The sequence below is a fragment of the Perca fluviatilis genome, chromosome 17, assembly GCF_010015445.1.
Source record: "Perca fluviatilis chromosome 17, GENO_Pfluv_1.0, whole genome shotgun sequence".
Taxonomy (NCBI): Eukaryota; Metazoa; Chordata; class Actinopteri; order Perciformes; family Percidae; genus Perca; species Perca fluviatilis.
Genome location: NC_053128.1, coordinates 10,486,284 through 10,505,635, shown reverse-complemented (window position 1 = coordinate 10,505,635; position 19,352 = coordinate 10,486,284). Strand labels below are relative to the sequence as shown.

Below are 19,352 nucleotides of genomic sequence, written 5' to 3'. Positions count from 1 at the left end.
CTCAACCTACAGCACGCAGTAGTTCCCCGTGTGAATCCATTATTCAGGTTATAGCCCTGAATGTATAAAAGATAAATCAAAATAAAAAAAAATAAAAAAAATCATTGTTTGATGTATGGCAAGCACAATATTTAGATTCTATTTCAAAAACGTAGGCAAAAAAAGTAGTGCTGACTACAAATCCCCAGAGCAGCACATGGGGTTTGATCATTTGCAGACTTGAGGTACAATATGTGTACACCAGAAAATGAAAATGTTCTACAGAAGTGAAACATTGATTTGCAGTAAATGTAGCCTCTATGAGTGAATTTCAATTATAGGATGGATACCCCACAATGCTCTGGTACTGCTGTGGAGCTCCGAGTTAATTATTTGGTTGACTAATGTGAAGGCCCTGAGCTAGAGCAGCAAGCAAAAGCCAATTTTCTCTTTTCCTCCATTGTTCATGAAGAAAAGCGAGCATGAGGCATAAGCATGTTTCTCTCCGCAGGATTAGGGGCAGGGGTGGCAGGTTTGTGCCAGGAAAGTCACTGGTTTATCCCCCAGGAAGAATCTTAATCTACATTGGGAAGCAGGGCTTGGCGAGATCAATGGTTTGAGTGTGTCCAACACAGGATATACATGTATACCACATAAAAAAAATTATTAATTAATGTTGAATGCAATGTAAAATTTTTTTTTTATTTAATAAATTTTTTTTTTTTTTTATTTTATTTTTTTTTTTTTTTTAAAAAGTAATTTTTCTCTGATTCCAGCGATAATATTTTCTAGTTTCTTCACTTTTCTATGACAGTAAAGTGAATATCTTTGAGTTGTGGACATTTGATGACGTCATCTTGTTCTTTAGCAAACACTGATCGACTTTTTTCACCATTTCTTTCATAGACCAAACAACAAATCGATTAATCGACAATGAAAATAATCATTACTTGCAGCCCTAATGCAATGAACTGTGTTCCACTGTTAGGCCTTACAACAGACACAACTCTCACCAGAAAGTGGCACAGCAAAACCAATTCTAGCTTCCCATGCTTGAAGAGAATCAACAGTATTTCTCATTCAGTCGACCAATCATCAGCTAGACCGAAATGTGAAAGACCAATCACTGATCACTGACAATTTTTTGTCCAGGGAACTTGATGAGATGACAGCAACTTCAACAATAATGTTAGCTCATGCTAAAGCCGGAACGACAAGTCCGTTAAGTAGAGCTTGACTTTTATTATTTCTAAAATATCTAGTATGGATGTAAAAAGTCACCAATATGCAAAATTATCTGGTGACTTCTTCGAGCAGGCTTTAGATGCTTTCCATTGAAAACACTGTTTTGGGCAGAAACATTTTGTCATTTTCAATCAATATTCAAGTCAGGTTTTTCATAAATCAATGCTATTGGTCACCTATTATGTCTGCCTGTGGGTTTTTCAAATATTTAAACAGTGACGAGTCAATTTGGTCTGACTTCGTCTAAGGTAAAATGGAAATTATTATTTATATTATTTTATAATTAATAAAAAATGTTTTCAAATTAGCCTTTTTCCTTTCCTGAATAACGGTTTTGGACATACAAGGTTTTCATCTGACAGCGTCGATATATATGGGAACTTTGAGAAAAATCCTTTCCAGTTATAATTACAGGTTTTTGTTGAACACGTTTTACTCACTTTTACTGAATCCACTGAACATGTGGGTTCCACTGAAATCAATTACCGTAATTTGGGTCTGAAAATTTGTAGTTTTAAATACTGATGTGACTGTGCAGTGGAAAAAAACAAAAACTTAAATAACTAATTTTGTTATCTTTAGATTACAATTTGGACAACAGCATTTGTAATATGACAGCTAAGACTGTCCTTGATTCAAGAAATTCTTCTCGATCCTCCATTTTGTCGATTAGTTGGATCGATTAGTTGATTTAATCGGGAATGGGGTTGTCTAACTGCGTGTCAATCACTGCACAGGCCCAAGCATTTCATAGCGTCCTCCCCTTCCCCTTCCTCGCGCACGAGCTGCAGATAGGTTTCCTCCCCTTCACACGCGCTCTATCGTGCACAGCTCTCCCTTGTGGGGGGAGGGGCTTAGGAGATCGTTTTGGGCTTTATCAGAAAGGGGGGGAGGGACTGAGAAGTTGTCGATGTTCACATTTTTTGGCTAAGTCCTGGATCTTCACAATCCTACCTACAGCACCTTTAAGTTTCCTGGAAATAACAGACACACTGACTAAAGAAATCTGAAGTCAACCAAGACCAAATGACTGATTATTTGACTAATTGAGGGGGCAGCCCTGATGACGGCATTAATATGCAGGTCCATGGTAAGTAGTAATTGTCGCCCAACCCTACGGGGATGTGCTCCATCGCTGCTGTTGACGTGCCCTCAAACAAGGCATTAAACCACTTAACTGGTGCCACTAAATCAGCAACACTGTTGGCTCCCAAGTGTCAATGTTAGCAGCTGTGTGAGTACAAAGCAGGCGCTGCTGGGAGGGAAAAGCAGTGCTCTTTCAGTGAACTGACCCTTGGTAAATCAAAGTCAAAGCAAAAATAAAAGCTAATTTCCCTTTATGTCCATACAAAATAAACAAGGACAAACTCAACATATTGACTTGACCCTCTTCAATTACCAAACATAATTAGGGGTCTTGCTCGGCTAAACAAGGAGACGGCCTGGGGAGGAAACTAAGGCTTTTATCCACACGAAGTAGATTTTTAGATTCCAGAAATTCACAGTATATTATTATCATCATTATTATTATTATTATTATTATATAATTATCTCTGTTGGTAAAAGACTTACTTTTCGAGACAGTGTTGGACTAAAGCAGAACAGTAACAGTATAGCAAAATAACAATTTCATATTCTATCTATCTTCCTTATTTATGTATTGGCATTTCATAAACAGCTCTTGTTAAACTCAAAGGTGATTGATGACATCTTAAAAACTTCATCATCCCCGGCCTAAACCAGTCACTTGATGATGACTGAGACCGGTTTTGTCCCTTGTGTGGCTACTACGTCATCCCTGGATGATGAATGCATATTAAAAACCACACACGGAGAACGTGGTGAATCCATCAGCGCAGTGGGAAGCTTTGATATTGGCAGACTGTGTCAAAGGAAAGTGCCAAGAGCAAAAAGCAAAACAACCTTTTAAAGCTCCGCACAAGGGTAAAGGTCATTTTTGTGTCTCCATTACTTTAACTCAGTGGTTCCCATTTCCAAAGTGGGGTCCTCGAGGGGATTGCAGGGAGGGGGGGGGGGGTCCCACTCAAAAAGGGGAATCATTTATTTTCACTATAATTCCAATATATTCCAATATTTCACTGGCCGCCCGGCTGGGGTGGGTGGGGGCTTAGCTGCGTCACGGAGCTCACAAAGCACAATTAGACTTTTTATTTCACAATTACTGATTTCCATGATGTCGTTTATAGATCTCGACGCTTCCGACCGCACTTCATTTCACAGGAGAGAGAGAAAGAAAAGATACGAGCGAGACGTAGCATTACACAAACTCCCTGGCAGTTCAGTGCTTGTGTTTCGTTTTTTTTTACCCCTCATTGTGTTTTCAAACTTTCTTGTGGCAGCGATAGAGGCAGTGATGTTCCCCGTTTCCTGTACGGGATTCGCACAGCGCCTCAAACCACAGCTCAAAACACACCGACAAGTCTGATCCCCGGTTACGTGATTGGCCACCGCAGCATGACGTGGGGTTGCGTTTCTCAAAACGTTTTTTTGCACGTCCCACCTGCGGCAACCCCCGCCGCAGCCTTAACACACTACCCCCCCCATTCAAAATAAAAAGGAAAGAAGAAGCGCGTTTTTTGCCAGACCGGCCGACACAGGCAGTCTGAACACGCCAAGACGTGGGACGGTGGAAAGAGCCTGAATGAGAGACTGACAGAGAGTCAGCGATTCCTGATTTCGCTGACTTTTTCTCCCTCCTCAAGTTATGTTATTGTTGTGTGTGCGTCTTTAAAAAAGGTTTACAAAATGAACGGTCAACTGTGTGGCAACGCTGTTGGAGGCTACGCCGCCTGGCGAAGGAAGAGGAGCAGGCTAGCTAAGGACGCCGGGCCGGAGGACGCTGAATCAAGGTAGGCCCCTTCTTCCCTTTTCAGTCGGCCGGCTACGCATTCAGTTCCTAGTATCATATGGTCGAGCACAACCAAACTCTGCTGTAAAAACCTAGACAGAACGAGAGTGAGCAAGTTCCCAGGGTTGGTAATGCCTTGACATTTAGGTAACACAATGACAGAAGGAATGACTATTTCGGTCGTCTGTTTCATACACTTTCTGTAACAAAACATCTAAAAGTAAGAATCCTATCAGATGGGGGACAAAATCGTATCATAATGGGGGGGGGTCTGTGTTCTTTTTGTGTCAGTTTAGGGGTTCTTGATGTGAAAAAGTTTGGGAACCACTGCTTTAACTGACCCCTGTACTGTTGAAAACAATTATCTTCCCAAGTGAAGTTTGACAAAAAGACCAAGAGAAACAAAAAAGGACAACATACACGGTGTCCTTTTTTGTGCTTTGAAAACTGGAATTAGATTGATCAGAGAAAAGCTCACTTTCTGCAAAATGCCTATTTTCTGTCACCTCATGATGCAAGTCAATAAGTGAAAGGACGCAGCAGGTGAGATGAGCCGAAGGCTGGCGCTGTCAGAACAGCACGGTGTCTGCTTCTGGCTCAGCAGAGCAGCTGCTTTGATGGCCCAGGAGCAAGGAGGGCTGAGCACAATGTGTCTGTGCCTTGGTGGAGCACTGCATTCTGGGAAGGCTACGGCACGGAGCAGGCTTCAGTAGATTCAACGAGGGAAGCAGGTCTGTGGGAAACAGAAACGATCACTGAGTTTCCGGATATTTCAAGGCAGATGTTATTTTAATAAATGTCCTCAGCCTGTTGCTTTTTGTCCCCTCCATCCTCCCACAGACACCAAACACTCACAGGTTATGGGGTAAATATTTAATACTGGATTCTGAGTGCAAATGTAGGTTAGCTTGCAAGTTAATTCAGGGTAGACAAATAGTGAAAACTATCTGTCTGACCTTTCTGTTAATTTGTTCTTGTAACAGAGTTACAAATCTCCCCTAGATCAGATTCAAAATTGCTAAGTGTTCCAGTAATTGCTTGTTAAATGTTGCTCTCTACAGTGCATACCACACTGAAATTTAAGTCTACAAATCTTGTATTTAAAAAAAAAAAATACAAATTAGGGCAAGATACGCAAACCCACTGGTTTGCCTGAACAGTACATTTAAACGGTGGATCACTTGTTCCCGGGTTAAATCGCCGTGGTAACTTACGCTGAACACCTATCCTGCTCAGGAGCAGGTTATGTTGGAGATTAGAGATCAACCGGTGTTAAAGCACCGCCCACTGACCAATCAATACTCGATTGATAACGGCGTCACCGTTCTTAGAAGATCAGGTGCACAGAGAGAGAGAGAGAGAGAGAGAGAGAAGAGAGAGAGCGCTCAGAAAAGTTAAAAACATTTAGAGACCGACAGCCCCGTTAACATTCTCTGATTGGTATTGTTAGGAAAGATTTTTTCTACATATAGTCATACCTCTCTACTTTTTTTGGAGGGAAGGCATGCTGGTAAGCCCAAAGCAGGCATGACCGAAGGCAGTGCAGCCTCTCGCAAGGAAAAATGTCCCCGACCAATCAGGTAACAAGTATTGCTCTTCCATGCCTTCACCCCAAAAGATCTAGTGACCCCCCCTTCCTATTCCAAATACAATGCCCCACGTGTCCACCGACAATTTCTCCATTTAGAAAGAGCTCATATTTACTCATGTCCTCATCTACTAGGGAGCATGGCATCCCCGCAGCTTAAATGGCGAGGATTTGTCTACTCAACTGAAGGGACCTTCTGGATAATTAGAGATTAATTCAGTCGCCCAGTGTATCATTTTCTTTCACTTCCACCATTGTACTGTATTGAGTCATGATTCTAAACAGACAAAAGGCATCTAATTCGGTAGCGCTGTTTGAATCAAAACATGAGCTGCATATTGTCAATTAGAGAAGAAAAATCCTCACCGTCATGGTTTCCCGGCTGTGAGCAGAAATCAGCAGCATCCCACTCGTAATTCTCATCAACTGAGACCTTTCTCCTGAAAAAGGACACAGAACACTTAGTATTTAAACACCGTTTGGGTGTTTTATGCAGAAATGTTCATGATTGGCAAAGAATTAACTGGCAATAAACTAGACACATAGACATATGTTTGCTAATATTTATTCTAACATCTTACAGAGGGATTTGACTTTGACTATGAAATGTTTGATCATTTACACAACCGTGACGAAATGTCAACCTACAGTACAAAGACACCGAATACACCTCTGTAATTCTCAGAGCAATGAAACACGCTGATGCTTTACGTATTTCATAAATTTTTTGTTCAGACTTATTAATTGCTTTTTGGATTGTTTTGACATTTCTCAACCTTAAATTTCAAACCTAATTTGACACCCACTTAATTATGAGCAGTGTTTTAATCAACTTCTGATATATAATAAAGTTGAAATCTGAAATCGTACTGTATTGTCTTTCATTTCTTCTATAAAGTATATTAGACAGTGTATATTGGGCTCACCTTGACAGCCTTATAATGACCACACAGGATCCTCTAGCACTACAAAAGGTTAGCCGCCACATTTTCTGCCACAAAACGTAATTTCCCTCATTCATTATGTGCTTAATACCTTTGGCTTTGTTCCATTTGGTGAGTGTGCTTGTCCCCTGTGCTCCCCTGGCTCTCCTCTGCAGTCCCGGGTGAGCTGGGGAGGCTTGGGGAGAGGTGACACAGGGACAGGCGTCTGTTAGCGGGCTCCATGCTGCCTCGGCCGCTGCTTGCATAACTGCTGTAGCTGCTCCCGGACTCTGGCACTCCCTCGGAGTCCCCCGCCTCTAATTCTAGTGCCTGATGGTAATTGTCTTCGCCATGCGGTAAGCATATGGAAGCTTCCTTCATGGCCTCCAGATAAACCTCTGCCTCTTTCACGGCCTCCCGGTAGTCGATCGGCCGTTTGGCAGCACTGGGAAAGATGGCCGCCTCTCTTTTTGGCTCGTAGTGGCGAGGCACGTCATCTTTTGGAACGGGCCTGTCTGGGCTGCTTCTTAGAGATAAAGCGTCCACAGCAGGAGGTGACCGGGAGGCAGCTTGGGAAGCAGAAGGTGAATTTGCAGGAGATTTGGAGATATTTCTGGCCGGAGGGCTCTGGGGTTCCCAGAACAGAGTGTGTGGGCGACCGGAAGACGCAACAGAGCAGTTCTCTTGGCTGAGAGAGTCTATCCACGCATCAGGAGCCAGGAAACCCGGCTCTTTCCGTCTCCGGGAGTCAAGGCTCTGGCTTCGCTGCTTACAGTCCCAGAGTTTAGAGCCGTGGGTCACAGCTCTCCAGAGTTCCGGTCTGGGAGTTTGTGGATAAGCTGGACCGCGGCGGTTGAAGCTTGCGCTCCAAGTCGCGTCTTCGTGCCGGCCTCTGCGACTCAGCGCGTGCCCGTGTTGAACGTGGGAGGCGATTCTGTGGTGCAGCATGGGCTTCGCAGGCTGCGTCACACACACCTCCAACTCTGGCTCGTCCACACTCATCTCAACACACACAACTTCATCAGCGGGCTCGGGGAATGCTACCTCTGCATCTAAAGAGGCTGGCACTGCATCCAGGCGCAGATTAGATCTTTGAGTATATTTACTGCTATGGAAAGACAACGTTGAAAGGCTGCTATGACTGTGATTGTTCTGTCTCCATGCCTCAGAGCATGAATCATTCGTTTGCATTTCTAAGACTGTGGATTGTGGTGAATTATCATAGCCCTCTGGCGCTGCCTCTACCCTTTCATGCCTCTGGTTCTTTGAGGAGACACGTGGGAGAGTTAATCTGCCTGCCTCCTCAGAAAGGACGGGGGTGTGTTTGGTGAAGGATGGAGCAGCGTAATGGTTACCAGGCTTAAAACAAGAGGGACTCGCAGGTGAAGACGCTCTGAAACAGGCGCGGGCCGGGGTTAGAGTGAGAGGAGAGACAAGAGAACGGGACTCCCTATGCACATCAGATGAAGAGAAAGGGCTCTGGGACAGACCAAAGCACTCTTTCCTGCCCTCGGGGTATCTGTGGGGCAAGGTGCTGCTCTTATATTCCCACCCAAGCTCAGCAGCGGCGGCCTCTCTCCTCTCAAAGTCGTAACGCTCCGTCTCCGTTTCTCTCTCCGAGCCTCTTTCCAGCGTGTACCTCAAGAGCTCCATCTCCAGCTCCTCCCTCTCCTGAGCCAGCTTCAGACAGCGGCTCAGGTTTCCCCGCTCGCGCTCGTGCTCCATTTGGAGAACCAGAGCGCTGGCGGTCACAGATGGCTGGCCTAGGCCGGATCGGATATGCGGGAGCACTGGAAATTCGGGAGGTATTTCTCTGTCTTGTTGAGGAATGGTGGCCAAACTACTGTTTGAGCACAGGCTGCTGACGTCAGGAGAGCCCTCGTAGCTTGCCTTCTGATCCAAGATATAACGGTGGGGATGGGGCAGGCCCTGGGCCACGCCACAAATTTGGTTTGTGGGATTTCCCTGTGCCGGCCTGCAAGGTGGCAGATCAACAGAAAGCACAAACGCCGGCTGCTTCCTGTCTTCCCTCTCTGAGCGCAGCGACACAGACCTTCGGACCCTATCTTGGTTATACCTTCCGCTTCTCTTGCTGTGAACACTCAGCGCGTCGTCGTTGTACGGCAGGAGCGCGAAGCGCCCGTCCGGGCCTCTAGAGATCAACTCGATTGGAGGAGTAATGGGAGAAGAAGTTGTCCTAGTAAGGCGGCCTCTGCTGTAGTTGGACTGGAGTTGCTTCCGCCGATGGTGACTGTCAGCGCTAAAGGAGGAGCAGTCTGTCTGCGAGGAGGAGGAGGCGGTGGTGGTGGTGAAGGAGGAAGAGGTGGGATAGAGGAGGCTGGCTGGAAGGAGGCTTCTCTTCAACACACTGTCTGGACTGCCACTGCCGGAAGTCTTCCTGTGAGAGACAGAAAGAGAGGTAGCGAGGGGTGAAAGAAGGAATTTTTCAGAGAAAACAGAAGTGTAGGACGTATTAGAGACAGAGGAAATGTTTCAGTGTGAGTGAAAGAGGGGGCGGGAGAGATGTAGACAGAGAGAGACTAAAACAGCAGCAGTAGCAATAGATGAAGATGAGGAAGAAAAAGATCTGAAATAGGAAATACCTTAAGTGCTAGCATTTTCAACATTTGGTTCGCAAGGGAAGCAGCGGGAAAGGTCAATGGGAGGCATTATAATGAAATGATAAAGGGGTACTTACATTGATGGGGAGCATTTATAGATGGCAGAGGGGGGCTCTGAAAGGGAGGGAGAGGGGCAAGATGGTATCTGACTCATTAGGATACAACCACACTGACCAACAAGTAAAAACATAACCAACTCTAATAAGAGCCCATTAAAAAGGCCAGAGGCTTGTCCAAAAAAAAAAGAAAAAAAAAAGTTAATTACACTTACATTTATCAGCCACTAATGAGAAATTACCCTAATTAGCAAGTAATGTAAATGACATCAATAACTTTTTACAACTGAATGGAGCAGGGGACAAGAGGAGCGCCAAATCCATGCAGTAGGGTATGATTTATATAATGGATTCAAAGTGCCTTCAATATTTTATTGAATAAATGATGATATTCATGATGCAGTTCATCAAAGTGAGTGTCTGCAGAGTCTCTGGAGTGAGGGGGCTTTTTTTTTTTTTTTTTACCATCCTTCTTCTTTCTGCGACGCTGGTCCCTCTTGTGGCTGATGACACAGGCGGACCCCAGCAGCAAGACCAGTGCCAAGCACATGAAGCCGACCCCGCCCAGCACGCCGGCCAGTAACGGCTCCGGGACCAGCTCCAGCAGTCGGGATGTGGCGGGGTAGATCTCCATCCCTGTGACATCATTTCATCAGTGATATATACTGTATATTACTGAATAAACGTAAAAGCAAGCTAAGTGTGACTGTAGTGTCAGCAATAACCACAGAGAAAACTACAAAATGATCTTTTGATTTGTAAATTGAAAAAAAAATTGAAATTAAAAACATACGTTTTAAAAAAAAAAGTTGTATGTGTGTTTTAAAATCAACAAACGTAATTCTCATGTTATTTTATGATTTATAAAAATGAAGTATACAGTTTGTATAGATTAAAACCCGATTTGGAACATTTTAATATATAATTTATAAACTTTAAATTGATTAAAAAAAAATGGATTAAGTGTTAATCTGTACATCATTTGAAATTAATTAAAAGAAACTTTTTTTTTTTTTTTTTTGAATTTGAAAGAAAAAAAAAGAAGCTTTGCACATCAAGCTCTAGAATCATCTGATCATACTGGCTGACATTCCAAACATGCATATTTCATGCCACTTGCGTCAGTCCCAACTATTACATACAATCATTTACATCATAAACACAGAGACACTCATAGAAAGTATACAAGATTGCTATGAGGTTTGGTGTTACCAGTTTTAAGTGGACCTCATTCCCCAATCTGTGCCCCTGATGATCATTATGGGCTAACCATAAACACGGTTGTTTTGCATTTGCTCAGTCAGACGACAAACTGGGATTCTCAGCAGAGCCGTGTTAAACGATGTACAAGCTATGGCTCTGATTGTTGGGACGCTCCCTGAGTGGTGCCAGTGGGAGTTGTATATCCCTCTGTTTGATATCGCTGTAACCATATCTAATGAAACATTCATGTCACATTCACATAAGAATCCCAAACAGACCAGTCCAAATTCTATCACACACACACACTTTTGAGAAGTTATTAGTGGAGCTATTTCTATCATTCAGGCCTGTAATGGACAGCGTTCCCTGGAGGCCTGCTCTAATTCTGGTCCGACGCTGGGTAAAGAGGGACGGGGAGGGGGGAAGAGAGAATGGATTGAAACAGAGGGCGGGTGAGAATGCGAAGGGGGCAAGGTTGCTGTGGAACACCTACCCATGGTGGAGACATTGACTGATGGACTGGGCTCGCTCAGCAACTCCCCGCGGACGAGATAGCAGCCGCAGCTCGTACACGCAGTCCTGAGGCCAGCAGGCACACAAACGCACGCCACACACACACACACACACACACACACACACACACACACACACACACACACACACACACACACACACACACACACACACACACACACACACACACACACACACACACACACACACACACACAGTGGAGAAGACAGAGGATGAAACCACACTTTGTCAACACAGGACTGTGCCTGCAATGCTAATGAAGTTAATTTGAATATGTGTAGACCTATATAGGAGAGAAAAAGAAGGATGAGATGGGCAGAGAGAGGAAACGCCAGCGCACACAGATTGAAAGACGACAAAACAAAAGTGACGGCTGCCACGCAGCGTGCATAGTTGAGAGTCTACAAAAGTAAAACCACGGAGATATAACATAGATATACAAAAAAAAAAAAAAAAAAATCTCCAAGGCATTTAATAAGCAGTGTGGATGGATTACACTTAGAGGGAGCAGTGTGACTGGCTTGGTACCTTGTGCAGACCGGGAACAACTATCTGGCTACTGTTGGCACTGATATCCTCGTCCAGATGAAACCACTCCCCTTGCTCGGTGCGGGATTGGAGAACAAAGCCTGTGATGGCAGGGTGCTGAGCTTCAGGAAGGGACCACTGCAGAATGACACCTTCTGAGCCCTGATTAGCCGACAGCGACGCAGGGGGCTTCAGCTTACTTCTCCTCGGCGGAGGATCTGATGCGGAGGAATAAAAGACCTTCAGTTGATCAGTCAGATACGCTCCGGCAGAAACATTTAATTACAGTGGAGGAAATTGCTACTGACACAGATGTTCAACCTTGAGAGTCTGAGAGGAGTAGGGTTGGCATTTTAGGCCTTTATTATGCAGCACAGCTGAAGATGTGAAAGGGGGGAGAGAGGGGGAATGACATGTAGCAAGGGCCGCAGGGTCCACTGAGCCTTTTGGGGATGCTCCTTTTACGCCCAATCATGACACTCACCTGTTTTCAATTAACCTGTTCACCTGTGGAATGTTGCAAACGGGTGGTTTTTGAGCATTCCTCAACTTCCCCAGTGTTTAGTTGCCCCTGTCCCAGGTTTTTTGGAACGTGTTGCAGGCATCGCATTCAAAATGAGTGAATATTTGCAACAAATAAACAAAAACAATGAAGTTTATCAGTTTGAACATTAAATATCTTGTCTTTGTAGTGTATTCAATTGAATATAGGTTGTAAAGGATTTGCAAATCATGGTATTCTTTATTTACATTTTACACGTCCCAACTTCATTGGAATTGGGGTTTGTACTATATTTTAGGTCTAACAGTAAGAGCTCAGATTAATATTGTAAGAACTAGAGATGCACCGATTACAACTTTCTAGGCCGATTACGATTTTCTTTGAGTTAGGCCAGCCGATACCGATTTTAGCAGATTCCGATTTAATTTTTAATTAATTTTTCTAACCACTTTACAGCACACGCCAATATTTATTTTCTATCTTTTCTTTAATAGAACATTTTGCACAGAACATAGACCTTTTTTTTTAACAGATAATGGATCACTATAAAATAGAACTATATAAATTACTCCTGGTGTGGGAAATTCACACACATCTAAAGCACAATGTTAGAACCATTTCCTTCTTTTCATATCCAATAGCCAACTAAACAAATATGATTTTGGTTTTTGGTGTAGTCCCTCCACGCCCTACTTTGTCCTTGCAGGTGTTGCATATTGCAAACTTGTTATCTTCTGCACACACGCTGAAGAATTTCCAAACAGCTGACATGTTGCAGGTTAATTCACGAGGTTCCCTACGTAATGCGAGAAGCCAAACGACGCGGCTTTTACACGCAGTCGCGTAACGCGACATACACAACGGAAAAGTTGAGAGAAAGAAAAAAAAAAAAAAAAAAGAGACTGTGCTGTCGCGTCCGTGTGTGAGTGCGTCCTTGAGAACTGTAACTCGTATAACTTATGTTGTCAGTTCATTGTAGCATTGACCGGCATGAAATCACCAGCCGGTCTATCGGTGCATCTTTAGTAAGAACACTGTTTACTCTGATATTTATGGCCATGATAACGTAGCATGAACATTTGTTACCAGCACAGAAGTTGATAAGCTTGAAATATTGATGAATGATTATGCATAAAAGTTTAATTGGGAGATTCCAACAACTGGAATTGTCATGATCAGTTTGATTGTTTGGGAAAGCCTTTTTTTATTTTTATTTTTAACTCGTATCCAACAGTGTGTTGCATCTTCAAAGGTATTTTTGTGATCTCTCAGATGTCTCCAGGATATCTACTCTCTGCCAGGGAAGGATAAAATGTTTTCAGGAGAAAGAAATAAACATTTAAGTCACAGACTGCTCTATACGCTGCCCTGGCCTGCCTTAGGCTAGAGCAGCGGATGCCGCAGTCTGTGACTTAAATGTTGATATATTTTTTTGGGCTTGGAAAAAAAAAACATTTTCACTGAACATAGTTAAAAGAACAGTGAAGAGAAAAGCAGTGGCACATTTTGTGGAAACACTGGATAAGAATGTTGATTTCGACCCAGGCGAAAATTTCATCAGCCCAGGAAGACTGTAGACCATCTGTAAGATCAAGGAAATACCTTTGAGGATGCAGACCAACGGTGCCATCCCTAGAGCCACGCTTAAAATTATGTTTTGGTTAGGGTTGGGAATGCTAAGTGACCAAGTATTAATGTACTTTGTAGTACTTAAGTCACAAAAAACAGATGTGTGATCGTAGAGTGGTGCTAAAGAGTGGCGTTTCCTTCTCGCGCAAATGATTTTCGGCTGAGTACAGACACCAGTTTGTAGCTAGCACATCAACCACTAGGGGTGGGAATCACAAGAGGCCTCACGATACGATATCATCCCGATACTTATGTCACGATACGATATTATTGCGATTTTAAACATATTGCAATATTCTGCGATATATTGCAATGTATTACCTTTTTTTCCAACTTCAGATTTTTTCCAATTTAAAATGATGTCCCAAAAGGACAGTTTTGTCAACATCTGTTTTATCTAAAAAGATACATGTCTCTGTTTGTTCATCTCACTTCAATTTTATTGCTGCAAAATGTGATAGTCAAGCAGACAAACTGACCAACACATATATCAGAAAAGATCGATACTTGGCGTCTGTGTATCGATACAGTATTGCCACGAAAAATATCGCGATACTATGCTGTATCGATTTTTTCCCCCACCCCTATCAACCACACAGCCAATTTTGGCCTTTGGGAATATTAATCAGGGAGTTCACTTTAATTGGCCCCAGCTGATATATTCTTCCGCTCGCAGCATTTGCCATTTCAACTGGCGAAAGTGATAGTCAGCACCGGCTCAAAATGAAAAGACATACAACACTTGATAAAAATGGGGTTGGCCGTAGCTCAGTCCGTAGGGGTGTTACTGGTTCAAGACCCCGTACAGACCGAAGTACTGAGTGTGGACTGGGAGCTGGAGAGGTGCCAGTTCACCTCCTTGGCACTGCTAAAGGTGCCGTTGAGCAAGGCACCGAACCCCCAACTGCTCAGGCCGCCTGTCCAGCAGTCGCAGCCCCCTCACTCCGACATCTCTCCATTTGTGCATGTATAGGACCTGAGCATGTGTGTGTATTTCAGTATTTCCTGTGTGTAGTGTGTTCTAACAACAGAGTGACAAAGAGACTTGTTAATATTGTATAGCAGTGAGTATTTAGCAAATCTGCAAGTGGTTCCAGAATGGAACCGGCTGATATAGGGCGGATTTAGAGGGAACCGGAAAATGGTACTGACCCAAGGTCCTCGAGGTGGCGATCTCACTGAAGGGGCCTGTGCCCATTTTATTTTGAGACAGGATGCTGAACTGGTAGTCGGTGGCAGGAGACAGGCCCGTCACCTGCAGGCCGCTGCCTGAGGACGGGGGCACGGGCACAGAGAACCAGTCCTGCTTCCCATCATTATCACTCGCTGAAGTCTTCTTCACCCTGCAGAGGGAGAGAGACAGAGAGAAGAGAAGTGAGAACAAAAGAGCGGCGGGGAATTCTGGCAGTCTGGTTTTATGAAACATGACAGAAAAGTAGGTTTCATGAATCATTCATCCTCATTATCAGCTCCACATTTTGCGTCAAGAGGCAGCACTGATGTATCCCTGCTCAAATTACTGTATGGTGATTTTCATGTTCCTACCACAGCTGACATTCTATATGTCTATTTTATCAGAATAAATTACTTGACCCAAAAGGCTTGATAAAAATTTTTATTCAATTCACCTATTCAAAACTGAAGGCTATTTTATTACTGTAACTACTCATGTCAGTCTGAAAATATACATTTTTTTAGTTTTTTAAGATGACGGCTTTGACTCAACAGAAGTGGTGTTCTTTTATGAGAAAATAGAAAAGGACAGACCATAAATCACATTAACATGGTGAGGTAAACTGTGAGGTCATCCTCTGTTAGACACTTTCAATTCAATTTTATTCATAGTATCAAATCATAACACAAGTTATCTCGAGACACTTTACAGATAGAGTAGGTCTAGACCACACTCTATAATTTACAAAGCCCCAACAATTCCAACAATTATAGTAATTCCCTCACACGTTTTATTCATGAAGCAAAATACTGTACACTTCACTTTTTAAGAGCAATATGGGAGATTTGTTCGTGCTTGTTCTGTTCTGCACAGAGTACATGGGTGAATATTTGCCTACAGAGCTTTCACAACTGTCAAACAACCTTACAATTCCATTTGTTGGAAGTCACAAAGTGCTCACAAGCACTCACTTTATATCCTGTTTAAGTTCTTACAGTATACAAAAGCAAAGGTATGAAGCACAATCTAGAGTGTATTCACTTTGACTATCCTTCATAATATATGGTAATAACATGTCAAGCTGTCAGAGCGAAGAGCAGCGGAGACTTTAGAGGGTTGTTTATACTGGCTGATCTATTTTTAGGTCTTTTTTTATGTAATTTATATTTATTCCTATGCCGCTCTTTGCTGCAGCGATGAACCTAGTTCCCTCTCAGGTTACAATGTGATTAAAATGAGCATCCTTCTGTAGGTCATCACTTGGCATTGTCTGACATAAAAAAAAAACATGAATTGAAATATAGCTTAGTGAATCCCATTTATTCTTAAACTTTAAATTGTTGTTGTTATTGACGGTTGCAGTACTTTTGCTTTATTTAGTTTTATTTGAAAACTTACTTGGTAACAAAGCCCATTCTGATTCGGATTCCCAGACATTACGAGTGTAATACAGTTTATAGTGCACTCTTGTCTTTTTGATACAGTTTGGTTCTGGTTCCTTTTTTGTCCAAATGGCTGCAGTTTTATATTCCTTTTACCCTGTCCATCAACTCACTTGTAAGACATCACAGGCATATAGATGACACTTTGCCTTCAAACAAACACAGGCTATTCATCCACTACAAAAGCGCTGATTCACAAGAAACTAATGTATTCTGCGCTCTTTTCTCAGTACCATCCTATTGTAGCTAGCATGGCCACTGCATTCTACAGCTATGCTCTGCAGCAACGGTTTTATTGTAGCTGCCAAGAGGTGATAACAGATAAATGAATTCCTCATCCTCGAGATCAATAGAGTAATACCAGTGCAACGGATGGCTGCCATGGTTACAGCCCGAGAAGAAAGTGGGAGGCTTTACACCCACCAAACTGAAAATGTCTGTGCTGATCCTCCATCAAAGCCTGGCTCCCAGGAAATGTTGGCCTGCTTCACCCCGGGAGAGACGGACAGAGAGGTAGCCGCATGGGGACTGGTTCCTGTAATGGAGGCAACGGAGAGGAGTTGATGGATATCTGCCAGCACTTCAACTACCTGATACCGCTAGAGTTCAGAGGTCATCTCTAGATGTACCGCATTTATCCATTGGAGGCGGAGTGGAGGCACAGGCTTGCGGCCTATGCTGGGTATAATAGAGGTTTACACAGGTGTAAAGAAAAAAAAAAAGAAAAAATCAGCTCACGTAATACTGCCCTACAAAGGCAAAACGCCGTAACATCATGTTTGGACAAAAATGAGTTAATGTCATTTTTGGGGTATTTGAGACCTCCTTTATCATGTGAATAAATATGGTGAGTCAATTTGATTGTTTTAATGAGAAAACAAAAGGGCTATGACAACCGTAACATCCAAAACCATACGAGAAACCACAGCAGAACGCCTTTGTTCCGGCACGCTGAAGTTGAGTTAAGGTGTTCTACATCAGATGCCGAAAACCAATTATTAAATACACAGGCATCCTACCTTTCCATGCAATCCGATATAATCCATGGAAGATATAATCCAGATTTGTTTTGAGCCATCTTTCCTTCTTGCAGGTGTTCATGTCAAATCTTACACAAATCCATAATAGCACTAAGCTAGTTAATTGCTAACGTCCGTACAAAGTAGATGTTATCTAAAGGTTATCTCAGAATTAAAAAGTAGTAATCCAAGTCGAGTTCGTTGACTGTCCATCTTGAGCAGTTTGGTGGCCCTTAACCCGGGGCTGTTCTAGGATCAGACGTTTAGGGGGGGCTCAGCCCCTAATGAGAATATGACATGGATACAGTGCCTTGCAAAAGTGTTAAACATAATATATTTATTGTTAAACAATAAATATACCTTTGTATTCAATTATAATTCAATTATCTTTATATTTCTTGTATTTATTCATACTGTATACTGCAAAGTAACTTATCTGTCATACTGTTCAACTTTGTTAGTATTGCCACACTATCCTGATCATTATAGCACTAAATAGGAACAACCAAATGTCTTCTATATAATTTAAAACAAATAGCATGATGACTAGACCTTGGTTAGGTATTCTTATAATGGATGCAAGTATGGTGAACAGCAAGCAAATATTGATTATATGTCAGTTACTGCCTTTTGCCCTTGCATGACTCCTTGTTTTTGGCACATGATACAAAGGCAGAGTACAGTAACTGCCAAACAAGGGTCAAAGGTCAATTTTGAGCTCAAGATTTTTTGCATAGAAACATTTCTTCATTATAGCAACTAGTTGTGAAATTTTGGGAGTCCTACCTATAATACTTTTGTCTGGACAAAACAAAAACTTTAAAGTCATTTTTCACACTCTAGCGAGTTAAGGTCTTTTGCCTTTGCAGGGCAGAATAGGACTTTAGTTATGGCATTTTTCAGACAGGAATCCATCGTTTTGCACTCACCCAGGACAAAGACTTGTGTGCTGGCTTTCACCGAGGCCACGCGGTTAGCAGCGCTGCACTCCCACGCCCCCTGGTGGTCCTTAGTGAGAGGCTGCAGGAGCAGAGAACCGTTGGCTTCTATGGAGTACGACGTGCGACGAGCCAAGTCAACCTACCAAGAACAAAAAGACCATTTACACATTAGAGCAGGGGTCTTTAACTTTTTTTCTAGGCCAAGAACCTTAAAAGAGAGACGGAACTACTACTACTGTACATTTATTGTATAAAATTAAGTTGAATGTTAAACTGGGCCGCATGGATGAAAATTAATGGATATTAATATATTATTGATACATCATATTTTAATGCTAAACATATGTGGAAGGCACAGTCAATCCTTAAGTTTAACTGTATGGCTACCATAGCTGCTACCTTACCTATAGCAAGCTTATCTCAATTCATCACATGGAGGTCTGTGGTCTAATTTGTTTCAGTTTAGGGGTCCTTGATGTGAAAAAGTTTGGGAACCACTGATTTAGGCTACTTGACAGTGCATGAACGCAACACATAGGTTACTTCAGGCTGTAAATATTCACCGTTCCACTGTAGATTTGGGTTTCCTGCTGCTAGCGATCTAAGACGAACAGCCAATCAGAAGTGACCACCTTTAACTCTCCGATATGTTGGTTTTGTGGCACATTGTGACGCAGCGGCAGGTTGAGCGTGACCTGCGCTAGGGCTGGACGATTAATCGGAAATTTATCGACATCGGAACTCTGAAGCGGTTATCGCCATAATTTCTTCCTGTTGATAGGCCTTCTTTCTCCTTAAACCCATTCTACCGCATGTGTAGTCACGTGACTTTGCGCGGACCAGTCAGCCGCATGGAAAGCATAATGGGGGATGACTCAAACACTGAGTCCGAGTCAACTGAGCAACTTGTGCCCCCCAAAAATAAAAACCCCGCAGTGTCTGTCCTCTGGAAATATTTTGGCTTCAGAAAAGATGATTTAGAAGAACGTGATTAATTATCGTTCATTTATCGTTAAATGTTAATTTAAGGTAAATGTGCAACGAGGTAAAATGTGCAATTAATCGTGATTTTGATTTTAGGTCATATCGCGTAGCCCTA

The 19,352-nt window shown here is 42.8% G+C and overlaps 1 protein-coding gene across 1 annotated transcript in view; it reads right to left on the bottom strand.

The window, feature by feature from the left end:
• Nucleotides 1-747: 747 nt before the first annotated feature.
• igsf9a (immunoglobulin superfamily, member 9a) overlaps nt 748-19,352 on the bottom strand; it is an 80,866-nt gene continuing 62,261 nt past the window's right edge. The window contains 11 exon segments of the mRNA XM_039780455.1: nt 748-4,826; nt 6,048-6,121; nt 6,717-9,002; nt 9,303-9,339; nt 9,747-9,917; nt 10,978-11,029; nt 11,031-11,063; nt 11,547-11,764; nt 14,830-15,020; nt 16,717-16,828; nt 18,242-18,392. Coding sequence (XP_039636389.1) covers nt 4,663-4,826; nt 6,048-6,121; nt 6,717-9,002; nt 9,303-9,339; nt 9,747-9,917; nt 10,978-11,029; nt 11,031-11,063; nt 11,547-11,764; nt 14,830-15,020; nt 16,717-16,828; nt 18,242-18,392 — 3,489 coding nt within the window. The 3' untranslated portion in view covers nt 748-4,662.